This window comes from Anomaloglossus baeobatrachus, chromosome 4, assembly GCF_048569485.1.
Source record: "Anomaloglossus baeobatrachus isolate aAnoBae1 chromosome 4, aAnoBae1.hap1, whole genome shotgun sequence".
In the NCBI taxonomy this organism is placed as follows: Eukaryota; Metazoa; Chordata; class Amphibia; order Anura; family Aromobatidae; genus Anomaloglossus; species Anomaloglossus baeobatrachus.
The window spans coordinates 662,862,269-662,888,510 of record NC_134356.1 but is presented as its reverse complement, the minus strand read 5'-3'; the positions used below and the strand labels follow the sequence as shown (position 1 = coordinate 662,888,510).

General features: G+C 51.8%; 1 protein-coding gene across 4 annotated transcripts in view; it reads right to left on the bottom strand.

Moving 5' to 3' along the window:
- The window catches only part of RGL3 (ral guanine nucleotide dissociation stimulator like 3), a 96,563-nt gene that overhangs the window by 9,355 nt on the left and 60,966 nt on the right, over positions 1 to 26,242 (bottom strand). For all 4 annotated transcript variants that reach the window (XM_075346570.1, XM_075346569.1, XM_075346572.1 and 1 more), the window contains 3 exons: positions 15,295 to 15,384; positions 14,983 to 15,118; positions 83 to 274 (listed from right to left, as the gene is read on the bottom strand). In XM_075346570.1, coding sequence (XP_075202685.1) covers positions 83 to 274; positions 14,983 to 15,118; positions 15,295 to 15,384 — 418 coding nt within the window. The remainder of the gene's footprint in view (positions 1 to 82; positions 275 to 14,982; positions 15,119 to 15,294; positions 15,385 to 26,242) is intronic.

The following is a 26,242-nucleotide window of genomic DNA, read 5'->3' as shown; positions in this document are numbered from 1 at the left end:
TAGATGATATGACAAGCCCCACTGTAGCTGTTTTGGCAGCCATATTGATTCTCGCCCATCTTTCCCAATGAAATCGTCTTACCAGTATACTCTTATACAGGTTTCCATGCGTGTTTTCCATACTGACACGGATAATACAGAGATCTGCAATCTGCTGGTTGTATACAGGAAGGGAGGGGGAGACTGGGGAGCGCGGTGACAACATACAGCGGGGGGCGTCTTCCCTGACCGGAGTGCTGGGGGGAGTGAGGGGTTCCGCCATACTGCCCCGGTCCTGCAGGAGTCAGAAGTCACAGATATGTAATCATCAGAAGGATCAAATGTACCTTATAATGGCACCCAATAGTCAGCGAGCTCATGAACATGTATACTGCAGGTGTATATAAGGGTATATGGCGGTGCACTGGTAATATGGGGGGGTACTTGTATGGTGACATGTACGGATATATGGCGGTATACTGGATATATGAGGATCTGTCGGGTTCTTTTGAGGTATATTTACTATATTGTGAATATGGAGATAAAGTGTATTGTTACATGTGTGAGGTTATCTGATGTATCCCAGTCACATGGAGGTGTATTGGTTATTTGGTGGTATATGAGGTTATATGTCTCGGAGGTGTATTGGTTATTTGGTGGTATATGAGGTTATATGTCTAGGAGGTGTGCCGCCCCCACGCCTGTATCTGCTCGGATCCGGACCCGTAGTGTGGCTCGAGGGATCTCCCCGACGCGGGGGTCGCGCGGACACTTCGAATAAAGAAGGGAATTTTGTTACTTACCGTAAATTCCTTTTCTTCTAGCTCTTATTGGGAGACCCAGACGATTGGGGTATAGCTACTGCCCTCTGGAGGCCACACAAAGCACTACATCAAAAGTGCAAGGCCCCTCCACCTCTGGCTATACCCCCCCCGTGGTATCACGGGTTCTCCAGTTTTAGTGCCAAAGCAAGAAGGAGGAAGCCAATAACTGGTTTAAACAAATTAACTCCGAATAACATCGGAGAACTGAAAAACCGTTCAACATGAACAACATGTGTACCCGCAATCAACAAAAAAACATCCCGAAGGACAACAGGGCGGGTGCTGGGTCTCCCAATAAGAGCTAGAAGAAAAGGAATTTACGGTAAGTAACAAAATTCCCTTCTTCTTCAGCGCTCTATTGGGAGACCCAGACGATTGGGACGTCCAAAAGCTGTCCCTGGGTGGGTAAAGAAATACCTCATGTTAGAGCTGCAAAAACAGCCCTCCCCTACGGGGGTGTCACTGCTTCCTGCAGGACTCTTCCACCTAAGCTGGCATCCGCCGAAGCATAGGTATGCACCTGATAATGCTTGGTGCAAGTGTGCAGGCTGGACCAGGTGGCTGCCTGGCACACTTGTTGAGCCGAAGCCTGGTGTCGCAATGCCCAGGACGCACCCACGGCTCTGGTAGGATGGGCCTTCAGCCTTGATGGAACCGGAAGCTCAGCAGAACGGTAGGCTTCAAGAATTGGTTCTTTGATCCATCGAGCCAGGGTGACCTTAGAAGCCTGCGACCCTTTGGGCTTACCAGCGACAAGGACAAAGAGTGCATCCGAACGGCGCAAGGGCGCCGTGCGGGAAATGTAGATTCTGAGTGCTCTCACCAGATCTAACAAAAGTAAATCCTTCTCATACCGATGAACTGCATGAGGACAAAACGAAGGCAAAGAGATATCCTGATTAAGATGAAAAAAGGATACCACCTTCGGGAGAAACTCCTGAATGGGGCGCAGCACTACCTTGTCCTGGTGGAAGACCAGGAAAGGAGCCTTGGATGACAGCGCTGCCAGCTCAGACACTCTCCGAAGAGATGTGATCGCTACCAGAAAAGCCACTTTCTGTGATAGTCTAGAAAGTGAAACCTCCCTCAGAAGCTCGAAGGGCGGCTTCTGGAGGACAACTAGTACCCTGTTCAGATCCCATGGATCTAACGGCCGCTTGTACGGGGGTACGATATGGCAAACCCCCTGTAGGAACGTGCGCACCTTAGGAAGGCGCGCCAAACGCCTCTGAAAAAAGACGGATAGCACCGAGACCTGACCTTTAAGGGGGCCGAGCGACAAACCTTTTTTCTAACCCAGATTGCAGGAAAGATAGAAAGGTAGGCAATGCAAATGGCCAGGGAGACACTCCCTGAGCAGAGCACCAGGATAAGAATATCCTCCACGTTCTGTGGTAGATCTTAGCAGACGTGGGCTTCCTAGCCTGTCTCATGGTGGCAACGACCCCTTGGGATAATCCTGAAGACGCTAGGATCCAGGACTCAATGGCCACACAGTCAGGTTCAGGGCCGCAGAATTCCGATGGAAAAACGGCCCTTGGAACAGTAAGTCTGGTCGGTCTGGTAGTGCCCACGGTTGGCCGACCGTGATATGCCACAGATCCGGATACCACGCCCTCCTCGGCCAGTCTGGGGCGACGAGTATGACGCGGCTGCAATCGGATCTGATCTTGCGTAGCACTCTGGGCAAGAGTGCCAGAGGTGGAAACACATAAGGGAGCCGGAACTGCGACCAATCTTGCACTAAGGCGTCTGCCGCCAGAGCTCTTTGATCGCGAGACCGTGCCATGAAGGTTGGGACCTTGTTGTTGTGCCGGGACGCCATTAGGTCGACGTCCGGCCTTCTCCATCGGCGACAGATTTCCTGAAACACGTCCGGGTGAAGGGACCATTCCCCTGCGTCCATGCCCTGGCCACTGAGGAAGTCTGCTTCCCAATTTTCTACGCCGGGGATGTGAACTGCGGATATGGTGGAGGCCGTGGCGTCCACCCACATCAGAATCCGCCGGACTTCCTGGAAGGCTTGCCGACTGCGTGTCCCCCCTTGGTGGTTGACGTATGCCACCGCTGTGGAGTTGTCCGACTGAATTCGGATCTGCCTTCCTTCCAGCCACTGCTGGAAGGCTATAAGGGCAAGATACACTGCTCTGATTTCCAGAACATTGATCTGAAGGGTGGACTCCTGCTGAGTCCACGTACCCTGAGCCCTGTGGTGGAGAAAAAACTGCTCCCCACCCTAACAGACTCGCATCTGTCGTGACCACCGCCCAAGACGGTGGTAGGAAGGATCTTCCCTGTGATAATGAGGTGGGAAGAAGCCACCATTACAGAGAGTCCTTGGCCGTCTGTGAAAGGGATACTTTCCTGTTCAGGGATGTTGACTTCCCGTCCCATTGGCGGAGAATGTCCCATTGAAGTGGACGCAGATGAAACTGCGTAAACGGAACCGCCTCCATTGCTCATCTTCCCGAGGAAGTGCATGAGGCGTCTTAAGGAGTGCGACTGACCTTGAAGGAGAGTCTGCACCCCAGTCTGTAGTGACCGCTGCTTGTCCAGCGGAAGCTTCACTAGCGCTGAGAGGGTATGAAAATCCTGCCAAGATACGTTAGTGATTGGGTCGGTGACAGGTTTGGCTTTGAGAAGTTGATGAGCCACCCAAACGTCTGGAGAGTCTCCAGCGCAACATTCAGGCTGAGTTGGCATGCCTCTTGAGAGGGTGCCTTGCCAAGTAGATCATCCAAGTAAGGGATCACAGAGTGTCCCTGTGAGTGCAAGACTGCTACCCCTGCCGCCATGACCTTGGTGAACACCCGTGGGGCTGTCGCCAGACCGAATGGCAGAGCTACGCACTGAAGATGGTCGTCACCTATCACGAAACGTAGAAAAACATTGGTGCTCTGTAGCAATCGGCACGTGGAGATAAGCATCTTTGATGTCTATTGATGCTAGGAAATTTCCTTGAGACATTGAGGCAATGGCGGAGCGGAGGGTTTCATCCGGAACCGCCTGGCCTCCACGTGCTTGTTGAGCAGTTTTAGGTCCAGAACGGAACGGAAAGAGCCATCCTTTTTTGGCACCACAACCAGATTGGAGAAAAACCGTGTCTTGTTCCTGAAGAGGAACAGGGATTACCACTCCTTCTGCCTGCAGAAGGGCATCGGCTCGGTGGGGAGGTGGGGACGGTCTTAAGAATCGAGTCGGAGGACGAGAACCGAACTCTGTCCTGTGCACGTGGGCCCAATGTCCCTCACCCACCGGTCTGTGACCTGTGGCAGCTAAATGTCGCCAAAGGCGAGCGAGTCTGCCATCAACCGTGGATGCGGAGAGATGAGAGAGCTGAGAGTCATGAGGAGACCGCCTTGGTAGCGGTTCCTCCGGCTGCCTTCCTTGGGCGTGATTGAGCCCGGCCGGAAGCTGAGCCCCTCTGAGGCTTTTCAGCCCTTTTGGACGAGGACAAGTGGGACCTGCCCGAGCTTGGGAAGGACCGAAACCTCGACTGTCCTTCCAGGACAGCATCAATAGGGTAAGTCGCAATGCAGACATTGCGAGGTTACGGACGCCCCTGCGGCATAGATGTACATATGCTCAAGACCAGCTGCGTCAAGAACAGCTGAAAGCTTAGGGTGCCCCTACGGCTGTGAATGCCGGAGCAACCGACACGCCGATAACCTCATAGACAGATTTCAATCAGAGTTCATCTGTCAGTCAATGGCATCTTTAAGTGAAGTCCCATCTCCACTGCAACTATGGCTTTAGCCGCAAGCCTGGAGATTGGAGAATCCACCTTTGGACCCTGGGTCCAGCGCTTGACCACGTCAGGGGGAAGGGGATAACGTGTATCCTTAATACGTTTGGAGAAAACGCTTATCTGGTAAGCGTGGTGTTCCTGGACTGCTTCTCTGAATTCAGCGTGGCCAGAAAAATACTCAATATACGTTTGAGCTACTGGAATGGGACTTCTCCTGCTGTGAAGCTGACTCCTCCGCTGGGGGAGCTGAGGGAGAAAGATCCAACATTCCATTGATGGACGCTATAGGATCATTCCTTATGGCGTCACCATCCGGTGTATCCGGATTGAGAGCGGTGTCAGGATCAAAGTCCTGATGAGCTACGTCTGCCTCACCATACAGAGAGTCCTCCTGGGACCCCCCCGGAGCACCGATTTTATTCCAAATGAGGGTGGCCAGGGAGCAATGAACCAGATTGCGCATGGCCTGTCTGATGACAATATATCAGCCAAAACTGCAACTCTGTCCCTGTCCTTGGACAGGGTTGACAGGTTGTTTCCTTTGGCCACATCTAGGAGAGACCCCGGCTGACCAAGTGCTACAGGAGAGCATTGCAGACAATGGGGGTCAGTGCCGTGGAACAGTATCACATGCAGTAAAAACAGCATTGAAAGCCTGTGTTGCTTATATGCTGCTGCCGACTAGCCATCTAGGATTATAGCGCCAAGAATGGCGACCGTACAGTGCAATGTATAGCATACCAGCACAAGTACAAATGACCACTGCAGCACATGCAATACAAGCAGCGTAGAAGCCTGTGCCGTGGCACCCCAGCTCTACTGCTGCTGTAGACTAGTCATCTAGGGGAATATGGCCCAGAAGAGTGACCATACAGTGCAATGTATAGCATACAAGCACCAGTACAAATGCACACTGCAGCCCATGCAAAACAAGCAGCATAGAAAAAAACCTGTGCCCCAGCACCCTTGGTTTCCTGCTGCTATAGTCTAGCCCTTCCAGGAGAATATAGCTAAGACTAGCGACTGTACAGTGGAATGTACAACACAAAAACACAAATGAACATCTCAGTCTGCGATACAAGTAGCCTAGAAAGCCTGTGCCTTAGCACACCTGCTTTCCTGCTGCTAATGTGTCGCTCCCCAAGCGGGCATATAGCGACCTGTGCAGTTAAAAACAACACATGTACACACTGCATTTATCTGTGTTCAGCACTATGTGTGCCGCTTACCGCCCGCCTATCAGCGGGTGTATGATCGCCACCGTCCTGCCTGGTTGCTGAAAATCCGAGCTCGGACTTCAGTAATGGCTGCCGGCTTCTTCCCCAGCTCATGTGAGGAGGGGCGGGCCGTGGGCGTGCCCCCAAGGCAGAGCGGGAATCCGGCGCCCGACAGTGTGCAGTGAGAGGGCTGGAGCATGTAAAAAGGCCCCAGCCCTCGGCGCTGCTGATTGCTCAGCGCCTGTCCCCTTCCCTGAGTGACAGGGAGGGGGCGGGAACGAAGCGGCCCTAGGCCGCAGAAGCCGGGGACTGTATTTATAAGCGCCGCCGCCGTAAAAGCGCGGTCGGCGCCCAGTCCCCGGCGAACTACAAGTCCCAGCCGCGCCGCCGCTCCCGGAGCGTCCGGCGCGGTAGTTCCCAAAACACAAAGTCACTCAGCAAAGCTGCAGTGACTGTAACCCATTACTGTCCCCGGCGCACTAGCACACCCAGCAAGCCTGGAGTGTGCTGTGCCTGTGTGTACGGGGACACAGAGTACCTGTAATGGTGCAGGGCCATGTCCCTGAACGGTACTCCAGCTCCGTATCCAACAGGTTCAAATGGGTCTGTGGATGGAGCCCGGCGTCAGAGCTTTGAGGCCGGCAGGATCCCACTTCCACAGAGCCTCTCAGGGGGATGTGGAAGGAAAGCAGCATGTCAGGCTCCAGCCCTGTACCAGCAATAGGTACCTCAACCTTACAACACCATCCAGGGGTGAGAAGGGAGCATGCTGGGGACACTATATGTGTCCTCTTTTCTTCCATCCGACATAGTCAGCAGCTACTGCTGACTAAAATCTGTGGAGCTATGCGTGGATGTCTGACCTCCTTCGCACACAAAGCTAAAAACTGGAGAACCCGTGATACCACGGGGGGGGTATAGCCAGAGGAGGAGGGGCCTTGCACTTTTGATGTAGTGCTTTGTGTGGCCTCCAGAGGGCAGTAGCTATACCCCAATCGTCTGGGTCTCCCAATAGAGCGCTGAAGAAAGGGGATGTTTATGTACAGGGATTGCCGTAGGTACTTCGTGACGCCACCCACGGTGTGTGGTGAGATGTGGCACCGCCACTGCTGTTGGGGAGCACCCGGGGGCGATGGGTTTGTAGCTGGATGTTAACCCCTCCGGGGGTAGGGATGGATGCCTCGGGGCCCAGTGTCTCTGTGCTGAAGGCCGGCGCGCCCGGACGTAGCGGGGAATGTTAGTTTACTCACAGTCAAATAAATCACACGAGTCCAATGGTAAACCAAGGTGTCGGTGGCCGGCCGCCGCGGCCGGGTGTATTCTGGTCCCTCACCCGGGGTGATGGTCTGTGTCACTTTCCTCTGCACTATTTTTAGTTCTCTTTGGACTTCTCGGTGTGGAACTCGGGAGTCCGCTCCCAGAACTACAGATGGGAGCCTTGCCCGCAGACGCTGACCCTTGGGATCTACCGGGCCCTGGCGGATGCCCTGTCTCCCGCGGTGGGCTGTTGTCTGCCTTTTGGGACTTTGAGTGGGACTGGACCTGTAATCCTCTCCTCAATTGGTTAATTAGCGAGGCCGTTGGTTCCGGTCCTGGCTTCAGGGTCCAAGTACCCTCTCTGTGCACGGCTTCCGGGTCAGTTCTCCGGTGTCGGTACCGGCGGGCTCCAACCCTGTCCCGGTCCACCTCGGATCTCCGGCAGCTGTCTTCCCGTCTCCTGACAGACACAGACCATCGTCTGCCACCTAGCCAGCATGCCGGGGCTCCAACCCCGACACCTTTCCTCTCGGTCTTCACTTGCACTTTCTCCTCTCCTCCTCACTCCTCCTGAACTCCAGCTTCCACTTGAACTACTCCTCGACTCGAACTTAAACTTCAACTACTACTTTTCCCGCCCCAGGTTCTCTAGACCCCTAGGTGGGCGTTCTCCATCCGCCTGGTCCCGCCCACTGGTGTGCCTGTCCTACCCAGAGGGGGGTGACTAGGGTTTTGTTGGCTGGTGTAACCCTATGAGGGACGGTGTTGTGCGGGGGCCTATTTGGTGTGTGACCACCTGGCGGCGCCAGGGCGTCACATACTGCATATACTGTATACATTTTATTAATACTTCACCACACAGTGATCTAAAGCCCCCCATAAACATTACTCTAGTGTCGGATGAATCCCCAATATCGGCCATACCTTTGTTGTCAGTGATTTCGGTCAGAGGGTACATGGGTGCCGGGCAGAGCGAGTGCTCCTGTGTATGGGGAGTGCTCCTGTGTATGGGGAGTGCTCCTGTGTATGGGAAGTGCTCCTGTGTATGGGAAGTGCTCCTGTGTACGGGGAGTGCTCCTGTGTACGGGGAGTGCTCCTGTGTACGGGGAGTGCTCCTGTGTATGGGGAGTGCTCCTGTGTACGGGGAGTGCTCCTGTGTATGGGGAGTGCTCCTGTGTATGGGGAGTGCTCCTGTGTACGGGAAGAGCTCCTGTGTATGGGGAGTGCTCCTGTGTATGGGAAGTGCTCCTGTGTATGGGGGGTGCTCCTGTGTATGGGGAGTGCTCCTGTGTATGGGGAGTGCTCCTGTGTACGGGGAGTGCTCCTGTGTATGGGGAGTGCTCCTGTGTACGGGGAGTGCTCCTGTGTACGGGGAGTGCTCCTGTGTATGGGGAGGGCTCCTGTGTATGGGGAGGGCTCCTGTGTATGGGGAGTGCTCCTGTGTACGGGGAGTGCTCCTGTGTACGGGGAGTGCTCCTGTGTATGAGGAGTGCTCCTGTGTATGGACAGTGCTCCTGTGTATGGGGAGTGCTCCTGTGTACGGGGAATGCTCCTGTGTACGGGGAGTGCTCCTGTGTATGGGGAGTGCTCCTGTGTATGAGGAGTGCTCCTGTGTATGGGGAGTGCTCCTGTGTATGGGGGGTGCTCCTGTGTACGGGGAGTGCTCCTGTGTACGGGGAGTGCTCCTGTGTACGGGGGGTGCTCCTGTGTATGGGGAGTGCTCCTGTGTATGAGGAGTGCTCCTGTGTACGGGGAGTGCTCCTGTGTATGGGGAGTGCTCCTGTGTATGGGGGGTGCTCCTGTGTATGGGGAGTGCTCCTGTGTATGGGGAGTGCTCCTGTGTACGGGGAGTGCTCCTGTGTACGGGGAGTGCTCCTGTGTACGGGGGGTGCTCCTGTGTATGGGGAGTGCTCCTGTGTATGGGGAGTGCTCCTGTGTATGGGGGGTGCTCCTGTGTATGGGGAGTGCTCCTGTGTACGGGGAGTGCTCCTGTGTATGAGAAGTGCTCCTGTGTACGGGGGGTGCTCCTGTGTATGGGGAGTGCTCCTGTGTATGGGGAGTGCTCCTGTGTATGGGGAGTGCTCCTGTGTACGGGGAGTGCTCCTGTGTATGGGGAGTGCTCCTGTGTACGGGGAGTGCTCCTGTGTATGAGAAGTGCTCCTGTGTACGGGGAGTGCTCCTGTGTATGGGGAGTGCTCCTGTGTATGGGGGGTGCTCCTGTGTACGGGGAGTGCTCCTGTGTACGGGGAGTGCTCCTGTGTACGGGGGGTGCTCCTGTGTATGGGGAGTGCTCCTGTGTATGAGGAGTGCTCCTGTGTACGGGGAGTGCTCCTGTGTATGGGGAGTGCTCCTGTGTATGGGGGGTGCTCCTGTGTATGGGGAGTGCTCCTGTGTATGGGGAGTGCTCCTGTGTACGGGGAGTGCTCCTGTGTATGGGGAGTGCTCCTGTGTATGGGGAGTGCTCCTGTGTATGGGGAGTGCTCCTGTGTACGGGGGGTGCTCCTGTGTATGGGGAGTGCTCCTGTGTATGGGGAGTGCTCCTGTGTATGGGGAGTGCTCCTGTGTATGGGGGGTGCTCCTGTGTATGGGGAGTGCTCCTGTGTACGGGGAGTGCTCCTGTGTATGAGAAGTGCTCCTGTGTACGGGGGGTGCTCCTGTGTATGGGGAGTGCTCCTGTGTATGGGGAGTGCTCCTGTGTATGGGGAGTGCTCCTGTGTATGGGGGGTGCTCCTGTGTATGGGGAGTGCTCCTGTGTACTGGGAGTGCTCCTGTGTATGAGAAGTGCTCCTGTGTACGGGGGGTGCTCCTGTGTATGGGGAGTGCTCCTGTGTATGGGGAGTGCTCCTGTGTATGGGGAGTGCTCCTGTGTACGGGGAGTGCTCCTGTGTATGGGGAGTGCTCCTGTGTACGGGGAGTGCTCCTGTGTATGAGAAGTGCTCCTGTGTATGGGGAGTGCTCCTGTGTATGGGGAGTGCTCCTGTGTATGGGGAGAGCTCCTGTGTATGGGGAGTGCTCCTGTGTATGGGGAGTGCTCCTGTGTACGGGGAGTGCTCCTGTGTATGGGGAGTGCTCCTGTGTACGGGGGGTGCTCCTGTGTACGGGGGGTGCTCCTGTGTACGGGGAGTGCTCCTGTGTACGGGGAGTGCTCCTGTGTACGGGGAGTGTTCCTGTGTACGGGGAGTGCTCCTGTGTATGGGGAGGGCTCCTGTGTATGGGGAGTGCTCCTGTGTATGGGGAGTGCTCCTGTGTACGGGGGGTGCTCCTGTGTACGGGGGGTGCTCCTGTGTACGGGGAGTGCTCCTGTGTACGGGGAGTGCTCCTGTGTACGGGGAGTGCTCCTGTGTACGGGGAGTGCTCCTGTGTATGGGGAGTGCTCCTGTGTACGGGTCCTGTGTACGGGGAGTGTTCCTGTGTACGGGGAGTGTTCCTGTGTACGGGGAGTGCTCCTGTGTACAGGGAGTGCTCCTGTGTATGGGGAGAGCTCCTGTGTATGGGGAGTGCTCCTGTGTACGGGGAGTGTTCCTGTGTACGGGGAGTGCTCCTGTGTACGGGGAGTGCTCCTGTGTATGGGGAGTGCTCCTGTGTATGGGGAGTGCTCCTGTGTATGGGGGGTGCTCCTGTGTATGGGGAGTGCTCCTGTGTACGGGGAGTGCTCCTGTGTATGAGAAGTGCTCCTGTGTACGGGGGGTGCTCCTGTGTATGGGGAGTGCTCCTGTGTATGGGGAGTGCTCCTGTGTATGGGGAGTGCTCCTGTGTATGGGGGGTGCTCCTGTGTATGGGGAGTGCTCCTGTGTACGGGGAGTGCTCCTGTGTATGAGAAGTGCTCCTGTGTACGGGGGTGCTCCTGTGTATGGGGAGTGCTCCTGTGTATGGGGAGTGCTCCTGTGTATGGGGAGTGCTCCTGTGTACGGGGAGTGCTCCTGTGTATGGGGAGTGCTCCTGTGTACGGGGAGTGCTCCTGTGTATGAGAAGTGCTCCTGTGTACGGGGAGTGCTCCTGTGTATGGGGAGTGCTCCTGTGTATGGGGGGTGCTCCTGTGTACGGGGAGTGCTCCTGTGTACGGGGAGTGCTCCTGTGTACGGGGAGTGCTCCTGTGTACGGGGGGTGCTCCTGTGTATGGGGAGTGCTCCTGTGTATGAGGAGTGCTCCTGTGTACGGGGAGTGCTCCTGTGTATGGGGAGTGCTCCTGTGTACGGGGGGTGCTCCTGTGTATGGGGAGTGCTCCTGTGTATGAGGAGTGCTCCTGTGTACGGGGAGTGCTCCTGTGTATGGGGAGTGCTCCTGTGTATGGGGGGTGCTCCTGTGTATGGGGAGTGCTCCTGTGTATGGGGAGTGCTCCTGTGTATGGGGAGTGCTCCTGTGTACGGGGAGTGCTCCTGTGTATGGGGAGTGCTCCTGTGTATGGGGAGTGCTCCTGTGTATGGGGAGTGCTCCTGTGTATGGGGGGTGCTCCTGTGTATGGGGAGTGCTCCTGTGTACGGGGAGTGCTCCTGTGTATGAGAAGTGCTCCTGTGTACGGGGGGTGCTCCTGTGTATGGGGAGTGCTCCTGTGTATGGGGAGTGCTCCTGTGTATGGGGAGTGCTCCTGTGTATGGGGGGTGCTCCTGTGTATGGGGAGTGCTCCTGTGTACGGGGAGTGCTCCTGTGTATGAGAAGTGCTCCTGTGTACGGGGGGTGCTCCTGTGTATGGGGAGTGCTCCTGTGTATGGGGAGTGCTCCTGTGTATGGGGAGTGCTCCTGTGTACGGGGAGTGCTCCTGTGTATGGGGAGTGCTCCTGTGTACGGGGAGTGCTCCTGTGTATGAGAAGTGCTCCTGTGTATGGGGAGTGCTCCTGTGTATGGGGAGTGCTCCTGTGTATGGGGAGAGCTCCTGTGTATGGGGAGTGCTCCTGTGTATGGGGAGTGCTCCTGTGTACGGGGAGTGCTCCTGTGTATGGGGAGTGCTCCTGTGTACGGGGGGTGCTCCTGTGTACGGGGGGTGCTCCTGTGTACGGGGAGTGCTCCTGTGTACGGGGAGTGCTCCTGTGTACGGGGAGTGTTCCTGTGTACGGGGAGTGCTCCTGTGTATGGGGAGTGCTCCTGTGTATGGGGAGGGCTCCTGTGTATGGGGAGTGGTCCTGTGTATGGGGAGTGCTCCTGTGTACGGGGGGTGCTCCTGTGTACGGGGAGTGCTCCTGTGTACGGGGAGTGCTCCTGTGTACGGGGAGTGCTCCTGTGTATGGGGAGTGCTCCTGTGTACGGGTCCTGTGTACGGGGAGTGTTCCTGTGTACGGGGAGTGTTCCTGTGTACGGGGAGTGCTCCTGTGTACGGGGAGTGCTCCTGTGTATGGGGAGAGCTCCTGTGTATGGGGAGTGCTCCTGTGTACGGGGAGTGTTCCTGTGTACGGGGAGTGCTCCTGTGTATGGGGAGTGCTCCTGTGTATGGGGAGTGCTCCTGTGTACGGGGAGTGCTCCTGTGTACGGGGGGGTGCTCCTGTGTATGGGGGGGTGCTCCTGTGTATGGGGAGTGCTCCTGTGTACGGGGGGTGCTGCTGTGTACGGGGAGTGCTCCTGTGTATGGGGAGAGCTCCTGTGTATGGGGAGTGCTCCTGTGTACGGGGAGTGTTCCTGTGTACGGGGAGTGCTCCTGTGTACGGGGAGGCGGCAGACAGCTGCTGTGGAGGATATTTACTTTGGCTTTTCTGTCATGTATACAATGAGCGAGGCCTTGTGTAACCACCGGGTTCTGACCTTCCCATAACAATGAGGAGTTATGGCTGACACCGTCCAGACCTGTATTGTGTGGAGACGAGGGGCGGGAAGGATAGAAATCTACACTGAATTTACAGATCGGTTGTATCATCAGTTATCATGCGACACTAAACCCCCGCCGCTGATGGCTGCTTTATGGCTTTCTTTGATGATTTTACCTCAGAGGCCATTATTGTTTACTGTAAATGTCACTGTTTGCATAGGACAAATGGCTAAACCTGAGTGTTGGCCCTGCAACCTTCCCTCCTCATCTCAGAGGAATGAAAGGTTTGTAGAGCGGCCGCCACCAAGACAATGGCGACTGATATCAGCCTGATAGTTCAGGGGATGGGGCCGAGGCCCGGGCTCTGTGCAGCCGCCATGTCCCCCCCTCCATGTCAGTTTGGACCTTGTGCACTGGGTTCAGTCATGGGGAACAGAAAAGGACCTTCCCTAAAATGTTCCTACAATTTTCCACAATGCCTTGTGCTGGAGAACTAAGATTTCCTTTCTCTGGAACTAATGGGGCGAGGCTGACCCCCTGATAACAGCCCAGAGCATTGTCCTCCTCCACCAAACTGTAGGGCAGGCACAATGAATCAGGGGGTAACATTCTCCTCCATTCACCAAACTCAGACTCATCCATCAGGCACAGATAGAGAGCAATGTGACCCATCACTGCACAGAACACGTCTCCTCCAGAGTCCAGTGCTAACAGCTTTACACCGCTCCATTCAACACTCAGCACTAAGCTTGGTGATGTACGGCTCGGCATTGTGCTTGGTGATGTACGGCTCGGCATTGTGCTTGGTGATGTACGGCTCGGCATTGTGCTTGGTGATGTATGGCTCCGCATTGTGCTTGGTGATATACAGCTCAGCATTGTGCTTGGTGATGTACGGCTCGGCATTGTGCTTGGTGATGTACGGCTCGGCACTGTGCTTGGTGATGTATGGCTCGGCATTGTGCTTGGTGATGTACGGCTCGGCATTGTAATGGTGATGTACGGCTCGGCATTGTGCTTGGTGATGTACGGCTCTACATTGTGCTTGGTGATGTATGGCTCTGCATTGTGCTTGGTGATGTATGGCTCGGCATTGTGCTTGGTGATGTACGGCTCGGCATTGTGCTTGGTGATGTATGGCTCGGCATTGTGCTTGGTGATGTATGGCTCGGCATTGTGCTTGGTGATGTACGGCTCTGCATTGTGCTTGGTGATGTATGGCTCTGCATTGTGCTTGGTGATGTACGGCTCTGCATTGTGCTTGGTGATGTACGGCTCTGCATTGTGCTTGGTGATGTACGGCTCAGCATTGTGCTTGGTGATGTACGGCTCAGCATTGTGCTTGGTGATGTACGGCTCAGCATTGTGCTTGGTGATGTACGGCTCGGCATTGTGCTTGGTGATGTATGGCTCAGCATTGTGCTTGGTGATATACGGCTCGGCATTGTGCTTGGTGATGTACGGTTCGGCATTGTGCTTGGTGATGTACGGCTCGGCATTGTGCTTGGTGATGTACGGCTCGGCATTGTGCTTGGTGATGTATGGCTCTGCATTGTGCTTGGTGATGTACGGCTCGGCATTGTGCTTGGTGATGTACGGCTGCTGCTGATCGGCCATGAAGCTCCCGGCAGGCGTAGTGTTTGTGCTGATGTTACCAGAGGAGGTCTGGACTCCCCGGTAATGGGAGTCAGCAGAGCGGTGGTGACTTTTCTTCCCTCTGCTCCTCAGCACTCGGCCCCGCTCTGTAATGTTATGGGGCCTCCACTTATTGGTTGAGTTGCTGCAGTTTCTTCCACCTCTCAATAATATCACTCACAGGTGATGGGGGAAGATTTAGGGGGAAGAAATGTACTGAACGGACTTGTTATTACAGGATGCACTGGTATCAGTGAGGTCTACACCAAAGGCAGATGGCATGGTGAGGGGTCAGAGGTTATATACATCGGGTTGGGGGGGGGGGAGCTGGTTGTTATAAATCAAGGGTGAGGGGACTGAAGTAAAGACGTGGGGCCCAGTTCTTTTCTTCATATAATGTACAGTAGTGTGGTGTAGGAGGTTATATAGAGGTACATTGGTTAAATGGTGGTGTATGAAGTTATATAGCGGTATATTGATTATATAGTGGTGTGTGCGTATATATGGAAGTATACTGAATAAGTGGTAATGGGGAGGTTATACGAGTGTATACAGCTACATAGTGAGTGTAGCGGTATATGGCAGTACCTTAGCCGCGGGAGGTTCTGGAGGACACAGTGCAGCAATGAGCCCTTCATCTATCTCACAGCTGCTGCAGGACCCTGACGGGGACACTCGGTCTCCATTCATCTTCGGACTGAACACTTCGGAGCCCAATAATAACCTGGAATAGATAATGTTATAACCGAGCGGTTACGGTGGTGCGTCAGTGCATTTTTCAGTAAGCAGGAAAGCAACACAAAGTTACAGCATATGGTTTGGAAAAAGGTGCGGGCTATACACCCAGAAAACCATAGGGTTGTCACAATGGGGAGAACATCGTAAACAAAGGGCACTTACGAGCTGAACCTTTTAGTCAGTTTCCGGCGGATGCGTGGAGAATTCGGACAGGAATCTGCTGGCGGCTCAATGGTGCGAGATATCCTGTAACTGCAAGATGAGAATAAAAAAAAATAGTAATTGTTGATATTCAGACACTAAGGGGCACTTTGCACACTACGACATCGCAAGCCGATGCTGCGATGTTGAGCGCGATAGTCCCCGCCCCCGTCGCAGCTGCGATATCTTGTGATAGCTGCCGTAGCGAGCATTATCGCTACGGCAGCTTCACACGCATTTACCTGCCCTGCGACATCGCTCTGGCCGGCGAACCGCCTCCTTCCTATGTGGGCAGTTCGTGCGGCGTCACAGCGACGTCACACGGCAGGCAGCCAATAGAAGCTGAGGGGCGGAGATGAGCAGGACGTAAACATCCCGCCCACCTCCTTCCTTCCGCATAACCGGTGGACGCAGGTAAGGAGATGTTCCTCGCTCCTGCGGCTTCATCATACACAGCGATGTGTGCTGCCGCAGGAACGAGGAACAACATCGTACCTGTCGTTGCAGCGAAATTATGGAAATGAACGACGTGACACAGATCAGAGATTTATGACACTTTTCCGATCGTTTATCGATGCATCTAGACTTTACACGTTGCGACGTCGTTACTGGCGCCGGATGTGCGTCACTTTCGATTTGACCCGACGACATCGCAGTAGCGATGTCGCAGCGTGCAAAGTACCCCTTAGTCCTAAAGTAGAATTTCTTTTTCTTCTAGGACACAAATTAACTAAAAAGAAAAGGCACCACCATGGGGTCCAATGTGCCCCCCCCACATTCATATATTTTGTGTCATCTTTCGAGCAACATTCTCTTTTCCCGATAAACGCAGTGATATGGCATCACAATATAGATGACATTTTCTGCTCATGACATTTCTGCATACTCCTCTCAACAGCATATGACCAAAACTCGTGATGGAATCCTGTATGGATTTGTTAGACACAATTCTAGAGTAGAATTTCTTTCTCTTCCAGGACACATATTACCTAAAATATCAGGGTACCGCAATGGGGTCTCATGTGACTCCACCCCCAACATTCATTGTTTAATATCATTTTTCGAGCAACATTCTCTTTACCCCAATGATTTCTCTTGGATAAACTCCTCGATATGGCATCACAATATATATGACATTTTCTGCTCATGACATTTCTGCATACTTCTCTCAACAGCATATGACCAAATCTCCAGTGAAGGAATTCTGTATGGATTTGTTAGACTAAAAGCCACTTTACACGCAGCGACATCACTAGCGATGTCGCTGTCGATCGCACCCGCCCCCGTCGTTTGTGCGTCACGGGCAAATCGCTGCCCGTGGCGCACAATATCGTTAGTACCCGTCACACGGATTTACCTGCCTAGCAACGTCGCTGTGGCCGGCGGACCGTCTCCTTTCTAAGGGGGCGGTTCGTGCGGCGTCACAGCAACATCACACGGCAGGCATCCAATAGAAGCGGAGGGGATATTTGGGATTAGAACGGCGTGTCAACGATAAGGTGAGTATTTTTGATCGTTTGTACGTTTCACACGCAACGACATCGCTAATGAGGCTGGATGTGCGTCACGAATTCCGTGACCCCATCGACATCTCGTTAGCGATGTCGTTGCGCGTAAAGCGGCCTTTAGTCTAAGGCTGGCGTCACACTTGCGATTGACTCGCATGAATGCAATGCGATAAAATCTCACATTGCACTCGGACCAATGTTAATCAATGAGGCAACTCCGATCTGCTTTTTTTTCTCAGTTCAAATAGGACTGAGAAAAAAAATCGCAGCATGCTGCGATTTCTAGAATTTCTCTCCAATGCAAGTCTATGGGTGCGAGAAAAAACGGATGTCACATGGACAGCACACGGACCATCCAAGTGACATCCGTTTTTCTAAATAAAATTTTATCATGTAGCAGAGAACACTGTAAATGCTCCTGTACATGACGGTAAATGACTAATAGCTGCTGAGAAAAAAACGGATCACATACGGATTCAATACGGATTGCTCACGGACTACTATTATGAAAAAAATCACAGACTCGCTTTGCAATGGCATTGCACACAAATCAACACTTGCACATTAGCTCATCCAACTCTCAGGCATGAGAATCAGAGAGATTTTTCAATCGCAAGTGTGACACCGGCCTAAAGTAGAATTTCTTTTTCTCTAGGACACATAGTACATAAAAAGACAAGGCACCGCGATGGGGTCCAATATGCCCCCCACATTCATATTGTTTATGTCATCTTTCGAGCAACATTCTCTTTTCCCCAATGATTTCTCTTGGATAAACTTCATGATATGGCATCACAATATAGATGACATTTTCTGCTCATGACATTTCTGCATACTCCTTTCAACAGCATATGACCAAAACTGCAGTTCACCCTTCACTCAGACTCCAACAGAATTAGTATACTAAATATCACAATTCAATTCAGAAGAATTTCTGAAGGAGACAGTCTGCAACACTTTCCTTCAATTAACAAGATGTCACCCCACATCTGCTAAGAAGTCAATTTATTTACACAGTTCAAAAGAGTCAGTAGAATTATATCATACAATCACATATGTGAAATCTATTTAGATGGGAGACAACCGAGCTATAGCAAAGGGGGTGTCCATAAAAACACAAAAATGGGAGCGGGACATGAATCCCTTTCGATCATATACGATTGAGAGATCAAGTACAGGGGCCCTGGAAAGAGCAAATATATAAAACCTGGGAGACGGCTCTGGGCGATCCGGACATCTATGATAAAATTCTAAGGGGGTTGGAATCTGTTAAGAAAGTAATGATAAATGAACAATGGAGGGATATGCAGTTTAAGCTAGTACACAACGCAACATACGCCTTTAAAGGGAACCTGTCATCAGAAATTTAGCTTGAAACCTAAAAGTGTCCCCCTCTGCAGCTCCTGGGCTGCATTCTAGCAGGTTCCTGTACTTTTTGTGGCCCCTTTTAAACCAAATTAAATACTTTATAAACTTGTACCTTTTGCTATGTAAATTTTGTAAATCGTCCATGGGGGCGGGGTCTCTGCTGACCGTTGCTGTTCCTCCAGCAGATTTACGCCGCCCCCCAACGCTGAATTTCATATCTCAGGACGCCGCCCCTGGGCGCCCGTGGTCCCGCGCATGCGCTGTGCGACTGTAGCGGGACTGTGCACTGTGTGTCCCCCCACGCTCCATTTCATCCATCAGGACGCCGCCCACTGCGCCCGAGGTGCCGCCCACGCCAGGATCGCTGGTGACGTGTGTCACAAGCATGAGATTATGGGCGGCGCTGTGATTGCATCGCAAGTGCCCGCCCATAATCTCGTGGACGCGCTTTCCCCCACTGCCTCCAGCGTTCTGCGCAAGCGCTCGCCGGCCAAATGATCCGACGTCACCTCCTTCCCATCTTACCCTGCAGCAGGGCAAGATGGGAAAGAGGTGACGTCGGGTCATCTGGCCAGCAAGCGCTTGCGCAGAACGCTGGAGGAAGAGGGGAAAGTGCGGTCACGAGGTTATGGGCGGCACTTGCTGATGACACTCACAGTGCCGCCCATAACCTCGTGCCTGCGCAAAACATCACCAGTGGTCACACGTGCACACAGTGCACAGTCCCGCTACAGTCGCACAGCGCATGCGCGGGACCACGGGCGCCCAGGGGCGGCGTCCTGAGATATGAAATTCAGCGTTGGGGGGCGGCATAAATCTGCTGGAGGAACAGCAACGGTCAGCAGAGAGCCCGCCCCATGGACGATTTACAAAATTTACATAGCAAAAGGTACAAGTTTATAAAGTATTTAATTTGGTTTAAAAGGGGCCACAAAAAGTACAGGAACATTGCTAGAATGCAGCCCAGGAGCTGCAGAGGGGGACACTTTTAGGTTTAAAGCAAAATTTCTGATGACAGGTTCCCTTTAGGTTAAAGGAAATTATTGTTAAAGGGAACCAAACATCAGCATGTTCCTATCTAAGGTACAGCCAGTGCAGTGCTGGCACTATCAGGCACATTGTGTACATACCATCAGGGGGCAGCTCAGATGTTTAGGCTGTGAAATCCAACTTTATAAAGTTTGAAAATTCATGCACTTTTTGATTGACGTGTGCACCTCGCTGCTAATGTCCGGGTGGGTTATGCACGTGTATCAACGCCACCCCCCCAACCCCCCCGCCGCCTGTTCCTCCCTCCCTCTGGCCGTATGTAAATTTCTAATCTTCAGTTACACAGCGTTACAGTTAGCGCCTGCGCATAGCGCTCATCTCCGGCACCGTGTTTCTGAAGCCCATAGTATTAGGGTGCATGAGAGGGCGGCGCATGAGAGGGCGGCGCATGAGAGAGCGGCGCATGAGCCCTCGCTTCTTCAGATCTGTTGTGACTGCGAGAGCGCACGCGGTCATAACAGGACTGGAGCACAGCTGATCTTACCCTGATTAGCTGCGGCAGACGTCTCCTACGATATCGTCTGCTGCAGCTAATCGGTAAGATCAGCTGTTTTCCAGTCCTGTTGTGACCACGCGCGCTCCTGCGGTCACAACAGATCTGAAGAAGCGAGGGCACATGCACTGCCCTCTCATGCACCACAATACTGTGGGCTTCAGAATCAGAAACACAGCGCCGGAGATGAGCGCTATGCGCAGGCGCTAAATCCGACGCCATGTAACTGTTCACACTACAGAGCTTGACAGGCAACCTGATGTCTCCTAGTTGTTCAGCCAGAGCCGAGCGTCGGCTATTTCATGTACTCTGTTCCTCAGTCCTGCAGGAGTTAATTTCATCTAACCTTGGAACTCTTGTAGGAGCTAATTACCAATCACAGCCATCTCCTTCCAATAAAAGACTCTGGACCTTGCTATTCAGTACCAATAATACCTTCAGCACAGAATCAGCGATTCCGATGTTAATGGTGATCCATTTTATGGTGATCTGTGTTGCAATTTTGAGTGGTGTGGACGTTCCCCTGTTGTGTATGTATTTCCTTCCCTTTTCTTTAGTCCCCTGTACACGTATTGTCTCTCCTTTCTGTTTAAGTGCAATGTGTACAGGTTTTCGTTCTCCTTTGTCCATGTCATTTCTGTGGAGTTTTGTTATTGTGTTTTCGGCCCTCCCCAAGTGTGGGGAAGAGGGAAAGTAAGATTAGGGCTCGGACAGGAGTCAGGGTCACGCTGGGGGCTCGGACCTGGCTACCATCAAGCCTACCTCTGAGATAAGGGACAGTGCAGGTTCTCGAGTATGAGAGCCAGCCTAGAGGCCCCTGTTCTGTCATGACATACCCCGTGACAGAAACAACCCCACAATTTTGCAATAGGATTTCTTAATATAAGTCTAAAATAAGGTACAAGAGATTTCATTTACCACTCCCTTACCAGTTTCAGACAATTAATCACAGTTGGCCAATTAAGGTTTCCGAGGCGTTCTGAATTCACTGTTTACAGACCCTAGAACCAAGGTGCTTAAAGACAACCTGTCACCAGGTCGAAAGTGGACAGTTTTTGGTCTTATTTTAGTCCCATCAATCCCATGAGTTTTTTCTTTTACATCCACCATATGGTTCCAGAGATATGGACTTTCTTACTTAGTGCTCATATCTACGTTTTTGTGATGACAGTTCTTATCCACCTACTGTGCTGACATGATATACAATTTAGTGTCTACAGAACCTACAAATTCCCATACGTGGACTGCCAGCCTCCTCTAACCATGGTATAGAGTTTTCATTTCTGCTTTGTTTTTTTTATTTTCTCCCCCATGTCCGCTTTCCTGGGGACTTCTATCTTACTCCATTCTTAGGTCAACATTTGTCTGCCTCATCTATTTACTGTGTCCTTTTTTCCATCTCTCCGTATGACTGATCTCCAAATTTACAGTATTCATTCCGTAAACAATTATTTAATCTTTTAAAAAACATTATAAGAAATGGAAAGTCCATAAGATGGTAAAACCCACCATAGTTCTGGTTTACGCGTTTCAAGGCAGCATGCCTCGAAACGCGTAAACCAGAACTGTGGTGGGTTTTACCATTTTATTGACTTTCCATTTCTTGTAATATATTTTAAAAGATGAAATCAATGTTTATGGTTTTATAGTGCTGGATCCCTGTGATGGTGTGATATGGTGGGTTGTGTATGTTCATATTTTAGGATTGTTGCCTTGTTCATTCGATGTATTCCTTGTCTTGTCTGCAGGTTAATCAACTTAGCTCATTTACCATTTGCATGCCTTTTGTTGAGCCCCTGCTGACATTTCCTGACTGCCCATCCATTAGGGTACCTTCACACTTAGCGATGCAGCAGCGATCCGACCAGCGATCTGACCTGGTCAGGATCGCTGCTGCATCGCTACATGGTCGCTGGTGAGCTGTCAAACAGGCAGATCTCACCAGCGACCAGTGAACAGCCCCCAGCCAGCAGCGACGTGCAAGCGACGTTGCGCTTGCACGGAGCCGCCGTCTGGAAGCTGCGGAGACTGGTAACTAAGGTAAACATCGGGTATGGTTACCCGATGTTTACATTAGTTACCAGTGTGAGCAGGGAGCAGGGAGCCGCGCACACTAAGCGCTGGCTCCTTGCTCTCCTAGCTACAGTACACATCGGGTTAATTAACCCGATGTGTAATGCAGCTACATGTGCAGAGAGCAGGGAGCCTCGCACACTGAGCGCTGGCTCCTTGCTCTCCTAGCTGCTGTACACATCGGGTTAATTAACCCGATGTGTACAGCAGCTACATGTGCAGAGAGCCGGAGCCGGCAGCACAGGCAGCGTGAGAGCTGCGGAGGCTGGTAACTAAGGTAAATATCGGGTAACCACCTTGGTTACCCGATGTTTATCTTGGATACAGCTTACCTCAGCTGTCAGACGCCGGCTCCTGCTCCCTGCTCGCTTCATTTGTCGCTCTCTCGCTGTCACACACAGCGATCTGTGTGTCACAGCAGGAGAGCGGCTTTGAAGAAAACGAACCAGGGCTGTGTGTAACGAGCAGCGATCTCGCAGCAGGGGCCAGATCGCTGCTCAGTGTCACACACAGCGAGATCGCTAATGAGGTCACTGCTGCGTCACAAAAAGCGTGACTCAGCAGCGATCTCGGCAGCGAGCTCGCTGTGTGTGAAGCACCCCTTACTCCCCAGCTCTCCAAATACTGGAAATCACCCCCTGTAGTTCCTCTATCCCTCGGTCTTGGGTTGGGGGGCCTGAAAGCCACCCAACTTGTTGGCTTACCTTGGAATATGGAGATTCTGCCTGAGAACAACGAGAGAGAAGCAGTAAGATTCATCCTCTGTGTGGGAAGCTGATGCTAAGGCCAGCACCCCAGAGAGACTTGGAGAAACCCTGATTCCCCAGAAAAGGACTACTGGAGGAGTCTGACTTACCTCCCACGACATTTTTCACATGACTGGACTATTTTACCCTCTGTGTTGTGGATTATTTTATGGACCCTCTGATTTGTATGGATTGTTCACTCATCTCTTGCTCTGTTGATTGTGTGATATTGGAGAAGGACCCAGTGACAATCCCCTTTTTGGACTTTTGTTGGAATTCACTGTAATCTTGAATCCGTACTATTTACCGACCGGTGAGCTGAACTTTCTCTTTCCTACATATTTAGTATTCATTCCATATCTCATCCCTTTCATCCACACATAACTCGTCCTACTTATGGTCTTTCCATGTAGCGCTTTCATTCTCTATTGTTATCCCATGATTTTGTAGTTATTATCTTTCCTCCTATTTTTCCCCTTCGGTTGTCATGACATATTAGTACTTTTCTTCCACATACTTCCACAGGTTACCCTCATTACCCCCATGCTTTTATATTTTCCGTATCTCCCCCTATTTTTCGATTGGTCCATTATTGATATTTAATCACTGAAGTTATTAAGGGGAGAATTCCTTTGTCTAACCATCCACCAAATCATGTGTCGGTAGCACGTCCGATCTGTGGGGGATGACTAGACACAACATTCTCCACGCTTGCATAGCTTCAGAACTTCACTTCCGGTACTCAGCCGGTAACACTTCCTGCTACCAAGCTGATTACACACGTGACTTCTGATGCACTGTCCCAGCGAGGGACCATGGTTATAGACGAGATCGGACATTGCTGCCCTTGGCAGGTGTCATGACGACTTTAGGATAGCAGGGAACTGAGGTTCCTAAGCTGTCCCTCAAACTAGGGGACCCTACACTATTCATACCCACCAAGTCTAAGAGCAACCCATTCGAAACGCGTTTGGTGGTGGTCACACATTTTACGGGACCTACTGTATCACATTCCATTTTGTACCTTGGATCGTGTTATAAAGAGATTTTGAATGAAAATTGAAGTTTTATCTAAAGCTACCTGGAAGCTGGATAAATTATTTCCTTCATCTGTATTCAAAGCTGAGCAGAGGTGGGATCCCGTGCTTCCTTCTACCAACAATTGTAGCAGTTTCCGGTGTGAGCTGGACTTATTTTCATGACCCTACACTATCCCAAATCTCCGGGATACTTCTGATGGTGGAGAGGCCTGAGTCTCCTTCCTGGCCCTGCTCCTGACCAGTCCTAGTCTGATTCCCCCTTACCCAGGGAGCGACAGGACAGGAGTGTGTTGAAACCACAGAGAAAGACAGACAAGGGAAAAAACAAAACTTTGTCACACAGCGCACACATACAAAGGTAAATAAGAGATTCAGGAGGAAAACCAAGAGCAGGAATAAAGTACAAAATAACAGGGGCAAACTCCACAACCTCTCCAAGCAATAAGCACAATAAATGCACAATTTTCACTGGATTCTGGAACACCACACCTAACAGACCATCATGGAACAAACTATAGCAGGCATGGGTAGAAGGAATCCACCAGCATAAATAGGAAGGGAGCAGATGTGGTAGGTCTCCCCAAAACATGCGATTAGAGGAGCAAGAAGACTAGCAGAGATTAACTCTTGCTTACTTGCCCATGAATCAGCACATAGCAGTTTGAAGCCTGAGACTGCCTGTGTTGATCCCAGACACCAGAGAAACTATCGGGCGGAGAATCAGAATATACTAACTGAACAGAGTCAAATGCCACCATGACAGTCAGCGAAGTTTGTGCAAAACTCCATGTGACAGTGGGCTTCTCTGAATCACTACAATTGATTGACGTCTCTCTCCCTATATACACATATAGAAGAGACATGCCAATCAGCTGGAGCGGTGCGAGAAGAAGCCAGCAATAGGCAACACTGGACTAGTCTTTTCTCTGGCTATGATCCCCAACCGGATCTTCAAACTATGTTTTTTCTGAATCGCTCGAGTGTTTCAGAACGTGAAATACACGTCTGCAGTTGTGGAGCCAGGCTCCGATTCATGCTGCCTGCGGTTTCGGCAAAATGAGTCAACTGACAGGTGCAGTTGAAACAAGTTATTGCCTATTGGCAAGATGGGCGATAACTTTGTGATTGGTGGAGTGTAATGCGATAGTATTGGTGGAACTGGGGCTTCTAGAGTGGCCCTAAGTCTCGAGACCCTGCGCTGTCCCTTATCCCAAAGGTAGACTTAAAGGTAGTCAGGGTCGAGCCTCCAGCATGGCCCTGACTCCTGTCCAGGCCCTAACAATTAAGTCCCCACCAGTCAGGGGATTGACCTGGACGTGGACGGAGCCCAATAATCCACAAACACAGAAAGAGACGAGTGTAAACAAAAAACTATAGACACTAATAACCTGCACCAGGAGATGATCAAGGAGTAAGGGTAAGGGTAGAACGAAAAAAGGAAGTAGAAGAAACCACTTACAATAATCACAGAATAGCAGCAGCGGTCGTAAGACATGCCCACTCTGCTCCCTGGCTAGCTCCAACTGAATGAATAACCAGCAACAAGTCCAGGAAGCAGAGGGCTGATATTCCGGCCAGCAATTGCTTAACTGCCGCCAGCTTAAGCAGTCTGGTGCTGCAAAAGAAAGTGCAAAAAGGAAAAAAACCCATTTAAGTGCATGGTCTAGGTGGTAAGGTGAGAACTAGCGCTGAACCTGTCCCTCTACTCGTGACATGGAGGCGCCAAATTGTCAGAAAGGGGAACTTTTATCCCCAACGTTACAATAGGTCGGGGCACCCAAATGCCACTGTATTAATTCTCTATGGAGCTGCAGGAAAAAGCGCAGCATTCACCAACCCCAAAGAGAGAGAATGGGGCTCGGGTTGCACTGCTACTCTACTCTAACCAGGATAAAACTGCCCCGTTCTGCTTACAGATGATAGCTTGTTTTAAATGGACAACCCCTTTAATTATCTGTGAATTACGTAATTACTTAACAAAAATAAAAACCCCTTATACTGTGTCCACAGCTCCTATACAGACCTACAGTATGTCACAAAAGTGAGTACACCCCCACATTTTTGGAAATATTTTATCTCTTTTCCAGAGACAACACTGAAGGTCTGACCTTGTGATACAATGTACAGTGTCAGTGCGCAGCTTGTATAACAGTGTATATAACTCATCACAGCCATTAATGTCTAAACCGCTGGCAACAAAAGTGAGTACACCCCTAAGTGACAGTGGACAAATTGTGCCTAAATAGCCATTTTCCCTCCCCGGTGTCGTGTGACTCATTAGTGTTACAGGGTCTCAGGTGTGAATGGGGAGCAGATGTGTTACATTTGGGGGTTATCGCTCACACACTCTCTCATACTCGTCACTAGTATTGGCTCCTCATGGCAAAGAATTCTCTGAGGAGCTGATAAAAAGGATTATTGCTCTACATAAAGATGGCCAAGGCTATGAGAAGATTGCCAGCACCCTGAAACTGAGCTGCAGCACAGCGGCCAAGACCATACAGCAGTATAACAAGAGAGGATCCACTCAGAACAGAACTCATCATGTTCGACCACAGAAGCTGAATGCACGTGCTCAGCGTCATAGCTAAAGGCGGTCTTCTCAGAATAGATGTATGAGAGCTGCCAGGA